At 38.1% G+C, this 13,701-nt stretch overlaps 1 protein-coding gene across 2 annotated transcripts in view; it reads left to right on the top strand.

Moving 5' to 3' along the window:
- The first annotated feature begins 757 nt into the window (after nt 1-757).
- LOC108706672 (interleukin-15) overlaps nt 758-13,701 on the top strand; it is a 33,429-nt gene continuing 20,485 nt past the window's right edge. Inside the window, exons 1-2 of one of the 2 annotated variants that reach the window (XM_041579566.1) lie at nt 758-1,001; nt 12,420-12,594. In XM_041579566.1, the coding sequence (XP_041435500.1) occupies nt 12,500-12,594 (95 nt within the window). In that variant the 5' untranslated portion in view covers nt 758-1,001; nt 12,420-12,499. The remainder of the gene's footprint in view (nt 1,002-12,419; nt 12,595-13,701) is intronic. The other variant, XM_018243285.2, reaches the window with a different exon arrangement.

Raw genomic sequence — 13,701 nt, 5'->3', positions numbered from 1 at the left:
GAGAACTCCAGGCCCCGCACATTCTGGATAACAGGTCCCATACCTGTAGAACAATGTGTATGGATGCATTTTTATTAATGTTTTATTAATGAGAATATGTTGCCTTTCCATATTTGGCTCAGTTTTGATATTTTCTATATATTTTCAATTAGCAATTACAAGGTATTTACATCTATATGTAACAAAATTCATAAAATTTGCTCAAGTGCGGTTACCCGTAGCAACCAATAAGATGTTTGGTTTTACACAGGTGACCTTGCTGATTGGCTGCTGTAGGCAGCATAGGACTGGGGGGTGCAGTGCCTACAGGACTGGCATCTCAGGGCCCCCCTAGCCACACACCCTCTCCGCCCCACCCTGTGTGCCTTATTCTGTTTGTGCTGCAATGGTGGCCATATGGGGAGGTCGGGGGGCATTACTCATGGTTTCCAGCCAGGGAGCCGGTCTGAGTCAGACCCTGGCTGTAGGTGACTAGATCTGTATCAAACATTGCACCTTTTATTACAAATCCCCATTAGCAGAGAGTTAGCAGAGAAATGTGCTCATCGGGTTAGTCGCAGCTTTTACAAACAATAAACATTTTGTCAGAAAACACTCACAAACTCAAAATATTGAGAAATGTTACCCAATATATTGGCGGCTTACAAATTGCTTATCAGTTAGAGCATGTGTATGTGGAAAGCCGCCTGGCAGTGAAAGGGTTACACTGAATACGACTTTCACCCTGTTGGTGAGGTTGTATAAAGCAAGTCTGAGACTTCAGGAGAGGCGGAGATAACACACACCGTATGTAGGGCACAGTCTCCCCTTAATAGAAAAGTCACAGCTTTATGGGTTTGATAGTTGTGCAATAAGGCGATCATTGGAAAGTCAGCAGGCAACTTAACAACATAACAACATAACAGGAAGTGCTGATATTTTGCTTTTCACTATGGATTGCACACGCTGGTAACGACACATACAGCAGCTCCCTCTCTGGGCTTCCAAAGTTTGAAAAGAATGTAAGTTAGTTTCTCATATACTACTAATACTCTGTCCCAGACTGGCATTCCATTTTCATATTCCTATTGACCTAGCCTTTATATGTTCGTGTTGATTTTTGGCGGCTAGGAGCATGGTACATTGCATGAACCTGAGTTTTAACTTTTATATATAGTACTTTCTCTTTGTGTTCCAGGTCTCAGTCAGGCAAGTATAAACCTGTGTTTCAGCATCCTTAAAAACGGCAAATCTGTATTATATACAGGGGGAGACTAATGATCAGTTCTCTGAGACCTTACGTGGTCTTGAGGAAACCAGCCTGCAGTATGCAAAAGAATTTGTTTTAGTATTTGGCTGTGCAACATGGAAGTCGTACAGCAATGGAAAGCAGGATATTGCAAACAATACATATTAATAGATGCATTCAACATGCATATAGTCTAATAAGTTGACCAGTTGAAACATGGGGTCCAGGCACTTGCAGACCCATGAACAGGCGCATGGGTAATAGAAAAGCATTTCTTTCTTATGAGAACACAAGGTTTGCAGACAGCTATATTCATTCTGGGCACAGATCCACTTAATCATAGGCTAGGAGTAAGTGCATATGTGCACAAAACAGTTAAGGATGCCTTTAACTCTAATATTTTGGTGATAAAGTAATACTTTTCTTTTATCCATATGCTTGTTTTCAGATCTATAAGCGCCTGCTGCAATTTTTGTTTCGATATTGCAAACTGCCACACAATTACACAAAAAATATGCAGTATTTTGTGCAATACATCTAAGTTGCACATGCAGGTTGTGACACCAGCACACAAATACTGTTGTACACATACAATGGTATATAGCAATTTACATAATCTGTCATACTTCACGCTCCATCTATATGTGCTCTGTTTTATTTATTTACTATATATAGAGAGAGAGAGCGAGAGATAGAAAAGGGCAGACACCAAAAAATATTACTTGGTGCTGAGTTGTAGTTAAGCAACAACTGAAAAACAAAATGTACCAGCACTACTCAGGCTTTGTGAAAAAGTATTACAGATGTATTAAAGGATCCTTCAATAAATCTGTAATATATAGTATATAATCAGAATTTGTCATTGAGTTGAGTGCTGAATTTGTAGCACATATATTCAGCTTACAAGATGTTCTCTACATTATCAACACTATTCTTATTATAGAATGGTGCCACAATCCCTGTAATTATGTTCTATCATGCAGCAAGAACTTAAAGCTGGCAGTCACCCTCAAGGGAATGGATAGCAGCACTCCAAGGGATAAGACAAATCAAGGTTTCATATATTTTTCATATATATATATATATATATATATATATATATATATATATATATATATATATATATATATATATATATACAGTATATACATACAATATCATACAGAATAAGGTCCGCACTCTCAGGACTTAGGAAAATATAAAAGGTTTTTATTCACAAGGAGACTGACGTTTCGACCTCTTCGGAGGCCTTTCTCAAAGCACTGATAGATGTTACAGAAATGTTACAGAAATGTTTTACCTGCGATCCCCTGCATTGCGCTTTCTTCCGTTCAGCCACAGGGGAGTGCATGAGTATTGTCAAGGGGGCTGTATTCACACAGACGCATGTATGCGCCGAACACATTTGAAATGCAACATCCTGCGTCCCACCTGCGTTTGGCGCATACATGTGTCTGTGTGAGTACAGCCCCCTTGACAATAATTGAGTGCGTCTACTCCTGCGCTCCCCTGCGGCTGAAAGGAAGAAAAGTGCAACGCAGGTGAGCGCAGGTAAAACTGCCAGTATGGAAGAGCCCTATACATTTATCATACCATTTATCATCTTTATTTATAATAAAAAAGGCAGGAATATTTTCAGTCAGCGCTGAGAAGCAGGGTTCTCTGCATTATTTTTTCATGACTGAAGTAAGAGCTGGCATATTGTCTTTTCTCGAAAAAAAGAGAAATATACCAGCATTTTGTTAAGAAAGAAAAAAAAAAAGCAAGATAATTTGTCTGTGGGAAAAACCATTTCTGGTCCAAGTAATGGCCATTCAAAGGAAATAGGGGAATAGACTCAATCCAGAACAATCATTTAGTTAATGGCACCCCTCCAGCAGAATCATTCATTGACATATGTTTTTCAAAAGAGCAAACCCTTTTAAAATTGAAATTTGCCATGGGGCTAGCCATTTTCTTAGTTTCCCAGATGCCCTCCCAGACGTGACTAGTGCTCTGAGAAACTTCAGTCAGTCTTTACTGCTGCAATGCAGTGGTCACCCCCCCCCAGCAGCCTATAGGTAACCAGCTAACAGCTCCCTGATACCTGCTTCCATGGGTATATATAAGAATAGCACAATAGTAATAACAGTAACAGTAATAAGACAATAGTAAATCACCCATGCCCAACAGTTACCCAACTCCAGTTACAGTGTGCTGGCTCTTTCTGAAAGGGTAGTTCTTATGAATGGCTGTTGCATTAGCTACTGCAAAATCAACACATTTACCAGGCCAATCAGATTGTCCCATCACATAGTATAGCAAACCTACTGTGGAGCCTCTACTACATCATGCTTAATGGTAATGCCCACCTTCATGATCACTCTCGTTTTCCCCTTATCTCTTTCAAATACCAATAATAAGGAAGTAGATATGTGCTGCTGACGGAAGCTTCACGAAGAGGCCAAAGGGGGTCAGTAGGGTTGCCAACTTTTCAAGGGGGGGGCGGGACGTTTGACATCGGCGGTGGGTTCGGTGACATCAGGGGCAAGTTATAATGTAGCGATCACGATTGGCTGATCACCATGCCATTAACGTCAATGTCCTGTCTGTATTTCCGTCAAGCCGTTTTCACCCAGACAGCCCTTCCAAATACCGGGCTGTAAGGTTGAACAGGCGACAGGTGGCAACCCTAGGGGTCAGTGATCCTCCTGTGAGGCAACTTTGGGCGACTATTGAAAATGCATCGCCGCGTGTCCCTTAGCGCAGACGACTTTGCATTGTAGCCTGTGGGGAAAAACGCCGAGGCAGTTCGGGGAGATAGTCACGCAAAAGACGTGGCGATTAGCCACCAGGCAACAAAATCTCCCCGAATCTCCTCGTGTGGACTAGCCCTAAAAATGGTAAACATGGGAGCTGCCTCTTTAAACTGGCAGTCTGTAATTTGGGTTTGTATGATGACCCCTATGCCTGACCAGCAGGGAATTCATCCACAGTTTAAATATTTTCCTCACTTCTCATAATACAGGTTTCTGTTTCTATGAAATTAAGTGATTCTTCTGATCAGCCCCATGGTGTTTATTTTTTATGATGATTGTGCTTTATTATACTCTGGGAATGTTCACATTCCTGCCTTCTCTTGGGAATAATAGGTTATACTGTTGAAGGAGATGTGTTTGCTTTTTAAGTGGAACAAATATGTTGCAGACACCATAAAACAAGGGCTCTGACAATTCTCAGACACTATTTGCATAAAAAGTACTATAAGACCCCCATTTAACATTTTTTTCAGGGGACCAGAAAAAAACAGTATAAAATCTTGGAAAAACTAAAAGCACGGAAATGTGATATATATTATATATTAGTAGGACTGCAAAAAATGGTGTAAAATGAGAGAAAACTTTAAATCAGGCTATGTAAAATTGAGGTTTCAGATCTCATCTTCTTTGTAGCACAAATTAAAATGTGATGCTGTTATGTTGTAGCCTTATGTTTCCTAACTATAGGAAAAAAATAGTCAGTTTTCTTGTGATAAATAGGTACTGGCCATTTTGCCCTTTTAGCCTGTACTTGTAGATTAAAGTGATAAAAAGTTATCTCCATTGGCCCTACCTGTTTAGTGCCCAGTATGCACTAAGTCATGGGCCCAGCTTTATTATTTACTTTTTCTAGTGGTCCAAACAAGTGGCACCAGTATTATGGCAATAGTCTGTTATAATCCTTTCCACAACTGTGACATCTTTGCTTGTGTTAAATGATGGTGTATGGATGTGTGCTGCAAAAATTGTAATATTGCACAAGTTGCCTTTTTGTTTCTGTAACTGTGGACGCTCTGAGGGACACATTGAGGGACACAATATGGAAGTTCAGGCTGTAGAATATGGTTTGAATACAGGGTTAAGGAAGCTCAGGAGATTAAGCACACAGCAGTTCAGGCAATGTGCAGGGAATGAAAAATGTGGCAAGAGAAAAAACAATATAATTTAGTGTATTATTTCTCTTATTGTTGTAGTTAACACCATACATCACCATCTTCCAAGCGTGATTTATCCCAAGTGTGTAAAATCTACACTTCACAATCTTTATGATTACCACGTGCTTTTAGTGATAGATGGGCACTCACAAATGTTGCAATTATTTCTGCGCACATCAACTTTGTCAATGTTGCCTTGCCTGCAGTTACTCCTCACTGTTTGAGAGATAGGAAGCGCATAGATGGTGTAGATCTTTTTATTAAATAAAAAACAATTAAAAAATTGCACTCACAATTGTGTATTTAAAATGTGCGTATTCAGTCCCCCATTTTTTTTTTCATTTGCCCGCATTGGAATACTCCGGTTCTTTGGCTGTAAAGACTACGACCCGCGTTATCCTTGACCGCGTGCGTCCTCCTGGGCTAATAGGGATGACGTGAGACACTGTCGCCTTACACATTTTGTCGAGGTTCACCTTCCTCAGGCCGATCAATAGTAAAACATCCAATAGGGACAATGGAAGTTGTTCTTACGCTCAGCCTGTGTTTAGTTAAAGTGTCGGTGCATCAATACTCATCAGGGGTAACCGCAAGCCCTTCTCCAGTTAGGCTAGGGCCAGATGGGGTTGAAATCAGCCTGCTGAAATCAACAATTTCAGCCCCTGGCCACTAGCAGAATCCTCTTCTCTGTTTCGAATCCGCAACCCTTGTGTCAGCTCTGGTGCGAACACAGTTGGCGGATTATGGCGGAAACATTTCAAGCTGAAATCTGCCAAATATGTTAATGCTGGAGCCAATACAAGGTTTCTGGAAATGAACAGAGAAGAGGATTCTACTAGCAGTCTGGCTGAAATCGTCCCATCAGGCCTTAGCCTTACAGTATGAGTAGGAGAAACAATAGTTTATCTGAAAGCAGTTCCATTGTGAAGTGCTGGCTCCTTCTGAAAGTTCAGAATCAGGCACAATGAGCTGAGATGGTTGTCTACACACCAATATTACAACAAAACAATATTGGTTCAAGACTACATGTTTTATGGTGAATTACAGTATTTGTAATTAAACAATGTAATTTATAAATAAAAAGTACACCATAAAAATCATGACAGAAACTATCACCCTATTGCAGAGCATTTCAAATTATTACCAGGAACAAAATATGATTCAGGGCAGTAGCAGCTCACACAATCATACACTCTTGTCTCTTGCACATTCCCACACACACATGCTCACACTTTAACAGACATGGTTCTGAGAAAAAGAAAAGCTTTGTAAGGATTTTCTTAAGATAAAATATGCATTTGACCGATTATTATTGTTTGGTGAAATCAAAATGCATACTTTTTTTCATAATCATTTCCATTTTCCATTAGAACACATGTTTTGACATTGATTGTGAAAATCTCAACACATGAAGCAAAATAATACGTATAAATAAATAGACGGGGGGAGTGAGAAGCGATTGTGAACATGGGATTATTTATAAAATAATTAGCTCATTTGAAAAAATGTTTGATTACAATGGTAATGGTATTTATTTCCAAAATATTGCCACCGAGGGTAGAAGTCTTTAATTTTGGTGTTTCAATGGTTTATGTACATGTATAAGACACCAATGTTGACAATTTATTGTATATAATACTGTATATGTGAACCTTTATTAAGAGTTTGTAAGAAGTCCTGATTAACTGCAAATAATAATTCCCCCTAAGTTACTCATTCATTTACTAACTCATTCATCTAATATCTGTGCTGCTTAAGCAGACAGGGAATCTGTATGGGTGTCACGTTCAGCACCCTATATCCAAAACCCAAGCTAAACTCCCTGGTCTCGGCTCTCACTTCTGCCTTTAACCGCCGCCTTTCACCTCGGGAGGAGCCCTCGGCTAATAGGATGCCACCAGGTCTTAATTGAGAGAGGAGCAAAGCTAAGCGGTTCTGGACGAGCAAACGGGCATGATCGTCTCACCAGGATACTGGAAGAAAGAAAACCACCAGGAACAGGCAGGCCGGGCCAGCACAAGCAGAGAATCGTCAGACAGGCCAGAATCTGGATTGAAGAGCGTAGAATAGTTGGAGGACAGGCTAAGGTACAGGATTGGAGAGATCAGAGTAATCACAGACAGGCAGGGTCAGGATTGTATTGGAGAGGTCCAAGTAGTAAATAGACAGAGCAAGGGTCAAAACCAGAATATCAGTTATAATTCACAATAGCAAGGCACCTAGGAACTTAACAAATAGAACCTAACAACGGGCAGCTTGCAGAACACTGAATTCCCCTTTTATACTATTTGAATTTCGCGCCTTTGCGTGTGACGTCATCACACCGGTGCATCAACCAGGGTGCAGCCCACTAGACCACCAGGGTGAGTCCTTACATTGGGTATTTGTACATCTGGAATTATGAGATAGTTCTATTTTCCCCAAATGGGCCAATTCTACTTATATCTCAGCCTGAATGGGGGTAACCAGCTATCTGGGGGGAAATGTTTAAAATGCCAATCCCTGTTTCGTTAAAAGGTTTTTAAGGAGCAACCTTACAATTTTGATACGTGAAACACACATTGGAATTTCAAATTTGCCATAGATAGCTGGTTACTCTATTCGTGCTGCTATATATGTTAAAACCAGTAGAAGGCACAATGAGAAAGATAGGAGGATCCCCAATATTAGTAACTGACGATTCTCCCCTAAATGTTCCCCTAAATGCAAATTCCAATGCTATGTAGCACTTCTAGTCATACGAGGCTATCCTCCATTTGTAATATAATGTATACATTTTGCCTAGGTTTAGTAAGCTAAATCAACCAATAATTTGTTATCTTTAAAATAGGTGACCAGAAATGCTGCCTGCTAATTGGTTGTTAATGGTTATTAAACCTTTTATTATGTGACCATATTAAAGGGCTTTATTAATTGGCGGTGGAAGAAGGGTATATAACTTGCAGTTAGTTGCATTAGGCAGCATGTTCAGCTTAAGTGCTCAAGCAGAGTAATAAGCAGAATAATAAGCAGAATAATAAGCAGAATAATAAGCAGAATGTTGGAACATCCTTAAGTTAAGGTTCCAGTTGAGATGTAGCCATTGTAAAGCTAGAAACCTTTTGAAAGTTGGTAAATGTTTCCGTTTGGATGGTGAAATATGGTGTTTCCTATACTTTGTTAATTTAGTAAGCTGTTAATTATAAATTCTGCCAAACATTACTTCTTCATGGCACAATTATATGAAATCAGTAAATGAAAGGTAAGTAAAGGTAGTATAAACTTCTGTCTTGGTGAAGTTCAATCAGAGTATTTTCACAAATTAAAAATAATTTGCCAATTCTTTTTTTTTTTTTAAAGCTTAAAGGGCTGGTTCAGCTTTTAGCTAACTTTTATTATCATGTAGACAGCGATCTCATTTTTTATTATTTATATTTTTTTAGTTATTTAGCTTTTTATTCAGCAGCTCTCCAATTTGAAATTTTAGCAATCTGGTTGCCATAGACCAAATTACCCTAGCAACAATGCATTGATTTGAATAAGAGATTGGAATACGAAAAGGAGAGGCCTGAATAGAAAGATGAGCAATAAAAAGCAAAAAACAAAATAACAACAAATGTGTAGCCTTACAGAGAATTTGTTTTTAGATTAGGTCAGTGGCCCCTATTTGAAAGCTGGAAAGATTCAGAAAAAGACTAATAATGAAAAAACTGTAAAAAAATAAATAAAAAAATAATGAAGACCAACTGAAAAGTTGCTCAGAACTGGCCTTTCTTGTTTTTTGTAACTTGTATCTTAACTTTGTTTAACAAAAGACAGTTCACATTGCAAATTAAACACTCTACATAGCATAGTATAAATAGTATCAATACTATAAAGGTTACTGTTTCATGGCGAAAAGCATAGAGGGAACCAAATCAAAAAAAAAAAAGGCTTATATAAACAGAAAAACAGAATACAAATTAAAACTTGAAAATTAAAAAGAACCAAAGCATAAACAAAATAGTTAGATCATAAGAAATCAGTTGTTTTCTTCCATAGAAGGCTGAAAAATCGGGTGATTATATATGCGATAGTGTTCCCCGTGCTCCACAGCCCCTCCAACAAGTCGATGGTGAATCTGGAAAAAGCTTATGGATCTTATCCGGAGTGTGGTACCAGAACATCAGGATTTTAAAAATGTGTTCCTTTTGTTTAACACACATACTCATCTATCTTGCATTCTCCCAGATTTTAGACCAGTCCTCTTCAGATAGCGTATATGGAAGAACAGTATCCCATTTGTCCATATATTTATGTCTGCCTTGACAGCTATCCAAGGGAGAAATAAGTATATTATAAATGAGGAGTGCCCATACTTTACTAATGAGAGGTCTACTTATAATGATGTTGTCCCATCATGATCTACATCCATAAAAGCTTTGTTAGCATTCTGCTCCATGGAAAATATTTACTTAAATATTGATTCAAACCTTTGATATAAATTATTTATGAGAATATTAATATTTAACAAACAATTTCTTATGTAACCTTAACATAATAAATATCTGAATGAAAAGCATGAAACAGGAGGGTGATATAGACAAGCTTTTTGTTGACAGTGTCTTGAGATTTACTGATCACCAGCTAAAGGTCTACTGGTAGATCCCGATCTATCTTTTGGGCACCCCTGTTATAAATGGTTGAGATTAGGCCCTTTTGTGGGAGGCAATTCTGTGCCAGAATTTTAAATGTTGTTGGGGAATTGGATTTTGAAAATATCGTATATGGTTGTACAAAGTTGTGTAACTGGAAATATTCATAAAGCTTTAGATGAATTTGGGGAGTTTTATCTTTTACTATCTGGAACGGGAGCACTGAGTGGTCAGATGGGTTCATGGAATCCCATAGGGAGGAAGCACACCAGAAACTTTGCCATTGCCTTTAGATCATTTATTTCCGCAGAATTGGCACAAGCTTTCGGGGTCAACCCCTTCCTCATAAAAATCAATTATCAATTTCAAAATGTACTAAACAGTTAAAAACTATTTATATCAACCAGTAGCGCTACAATTGTAACAAGATAAAATATTTTTGTTGCATATATTATAAAAAAAAATCTCAAGTTAAAACTTTCATTCAGTCCCATAGGTGTTAGGGAGTTTAATCTCTTTATCCATACTGCTTCACGCTGTAGTAACCGTTTTCTTATTTTACTGTACCGCCTCTCTCCACAGTTACCTGTTCCAATACAGTCCTTCTTAATTGGGCTACGTTGTGCTTATTATGAAAAAAGTGTTTGGCTACCGACATTTCAGACAAACCTTTTTTATTCTCCTGTTCCGCTATATCAGGTGTATAATTTCGAAAACTACTTTTATGGTCATTTAATCGAGTTTTTATGGATCTACTTGTTTGTCCCACGTATGTTAGTCCACATGGACATTTTATCATGTATATGGCTCCTGTAATATTACAGATAAAATGCCCATTCATCCTTATTAGAAAACCCTTTGTCTGGTGTGCTAGTGTTTCACCCTTCATGATACATTACACTCGCCACACCTTAATGTACCATTTTTTAAAGGTGCTAGCAAACCAATATTCTTATCTTTTTTTAGTATTTTTCTGTCCTATAGATTTCCCTCTCCTATTTGAGAATAGTGGAAACTCCTTAAACAATTTTCCAACTTCTTTATCAGTCTGCAATATCCTCCAATGTTTCAAAATGAACCGCCTAACAAATGGCATCAGGTGTCCAAAAGTTGAAACAAATGGGATCCGAGTAATTTTTTATTTTACCTTTCCTTCTTTTCTCATTAATAACTTTTTTCGTTCCATTATTTGAAGTTCCTGTTTTATCTCATTGAGTTGGTTACTGTCATGTCCCCTTTGCGAAAATTTTCTTACCATAGCCTCCGCTTCCTGTTCAAATAGATTCTCATTGGATGTAATGCGTCTAACTCGACTTAACTGGCTACGTGGGAGCGCGTTAAATACACCTGGTGGGTGACAACTTGATGACAACAATCTCGTAATACAATCTGTAGGTTTATAATGAACTGGAGTTGATATAACATTATTTTCAATGGATACCTTGACATCTAGGAAGGCCAATTTATATTCAGATGGGTCAGATGGGTTCAACATCTCTCTAACAGTATGAACCTGCATTTCTCTCCATTGTTTGTAGAAGGAGGTAGTCATACCTGGTGGAAAGCTTGGGTTCCTTAAATAGACCATTCAGAGATCAGATTGTACTTATGTTTGAATCTGTCCCAAATTGCCAAGGTAAGTTGTGTTGTTGGTAGCAATGAAGTAAGGGTTTGTTTGGTCTTGCTAGAAGACCAAATTATTGAATTAAGGTGAAAGTCCATTGTGGCACTATCTTCTGGCAAAGAAGAAGAATGAGCCTGAGATTGTAGGAGGTGAGGTGGCAAAGGCCTATTCATTAAGATGATTTTTGCCTTTATGTTTTTTAAGGTTTTTGGGCTGTTTGGTGCTCGTTTTCATCTGAAAAATACACTTTTTCACATACAAAAAGATTGCACAATTCAAATTGTCGCATGGTGTTTTAGAACTTTCCGCACGCATTTTCATTTAGATTTTTTAGTTGATTAAAGGGCAAGTCAACCCCAAAATAAAAATTTGCCTAATATACATAAATATTTGCCTAATAAAAGAAAACATAATTCTAAGCAACTTTCCAATATACATTCATTACACATTTTCAGTGCTTTTAAAGTTATTTGTAAATACAATTGATATTGAAAGCAGCATTGGCTTAACTCCCAGTTGTTACTTTTTAAACAATGTTGCAACAGTCTTGGTTTCCCAGCAAAGACAGGTCTGTTAATCAGCCGCCTTGTCTTACATTGTATAAACAGTCTTAGACATCAGGGCAGAGAATAGAAAGTGACAGACAAGCACTGCTTTCAATAGCAATACATATACAAATAACTTAAAAACCATAGCAAATTTGTAATGAATGTATATTGCAAAGTTGCTTAGAATTGTGTTCTATTTTTTATTTTGGGGTTGACTTTCCCTTTAAGCCAAATTGTGGTGTGTGTATTTTTTTAAAATAATGAGAGAAATTCTTGTTTTTATAAATACCCCATTAGGGTTTACTTTATAAAGAGTTATATTCTGGCACTATGGGCACTATAATTAAATAGCAACAATGTCCTTGCCTCTACTTCTGGCATCTGTAAATGGAAATTGTTATTGTACCTGAACAAAAGAATCAATGATGAATAACACATATATTTTTGCTCCTAGGTCTGGGAAAGACCGTCAGGTTTTTCAGACATGAACTTATAGAAGGGGTTTTACCATATTATCCATCATCCAAGGATGTCATGTGCAACTTAATGGGTCAGCTCCTTAAGTTATATTATTTTTGGATCAAAAGGATATGTCTGTTTCTGGCTTATAACTATACAGTGGTACAAATGTGAGTAGATGTAACTGTTTTTAATATTTATTGTGTTATTAATGTAGACTATAAGCACTGAACAATTACCCTAGCCATACACACAATATATATTTCTCAGATGGAGGTTGTAGCTGTGCCAATTTCATGCTTTTCTTCATTCAGATTACATATGGTGCAATGCCTCATGTAATCGATGTGCTATAGAATTAAGGAAACAGAAATCATGACTCATTTCCAACCCATGCTGTGGGTTACTGCCCAGGAGAAAATTTGCAGAGTGTTTAAAAATAAGACTTAACTGGTGAAACTGCAGACTGAAACATGCTTTTACACTTGAATTACCCTTTATTTAGCTTTATCCCTTTTGCCCTTTATCCTGACTAGTTTCCCAGTCCCACCTCTTCTTCTAAATAGTGTGCAAGTGCACCTATTGATATGGGGGACCCTGGATCTACTTCCGCCCTGTGAAAGGTGGTAGTTATAGGGTTTCCACCTTGGCATACTTTCATAGTTGTACCGGGGAAAAAACTAAATAATAGGTTATCAATGGTGGTTTATCATTAGGCCTATCTGCACATTAGCAATAACCAATTGTATTCAGTGGGCTCAGTGCTGCAGGGCGGTAGTGGAACATGGTGGGGAAGGAGTGGAGTGGGGGCATGGCTGGGGCAGAGTACAAGCAATAGTTAGGTGTGGAGATAAAGCACAAAGCTTAGGGCCAAGGATGACAGTCTGTTTCTGCATGCTATTAGCATTTTACAGAATGGCCGGCAGGCCACAATCTAGGTGATGGCAGCGGCAAAATTTGCATGACATCAAGGGGCAGATTTATCAAGGGTCTCATATTTTTGAGTGTCAAAATCCACACATTCAAATTTGAATCCCCCCTATTCAAAGGTAAATTTTAATGTGATATGTATAACACCTCAACCATTGGAAACAGTCCTATTTTGGATATTCACCACCTAAAACCTGCCGAGTTGATTTACAAGTCAATGGCAGAGGTCCGTTGAGCCATTTGGAGATGTTTGGATTTGGAGCCTTCCTGACATTCAAGTTTTTTTTTCGGGAGAAAAACACAATTCGTATGTTTCAAATACGAATCGTATATGATTTGAATTTTGG

This window comes from Xenopus laevis, chromosome 1S, assembly GCF_017654675.1.
Source record: "Xenopus laevis strain J_2021 chromosome 1S, Xenopus_laevis_v10.1, whole genome shotgun sequence".
Lineage (NCBI taxonomy): Eukaryota > Metazoa > Chordata > Amphibia > Anura > Pipidae > Xenopus > Xenopus laevis.
The sequence above is the reverse complement of the archived record's forward strand: the minus strand, read 5'-3'. Positions and strand labels throughout refer to the sequence as shown.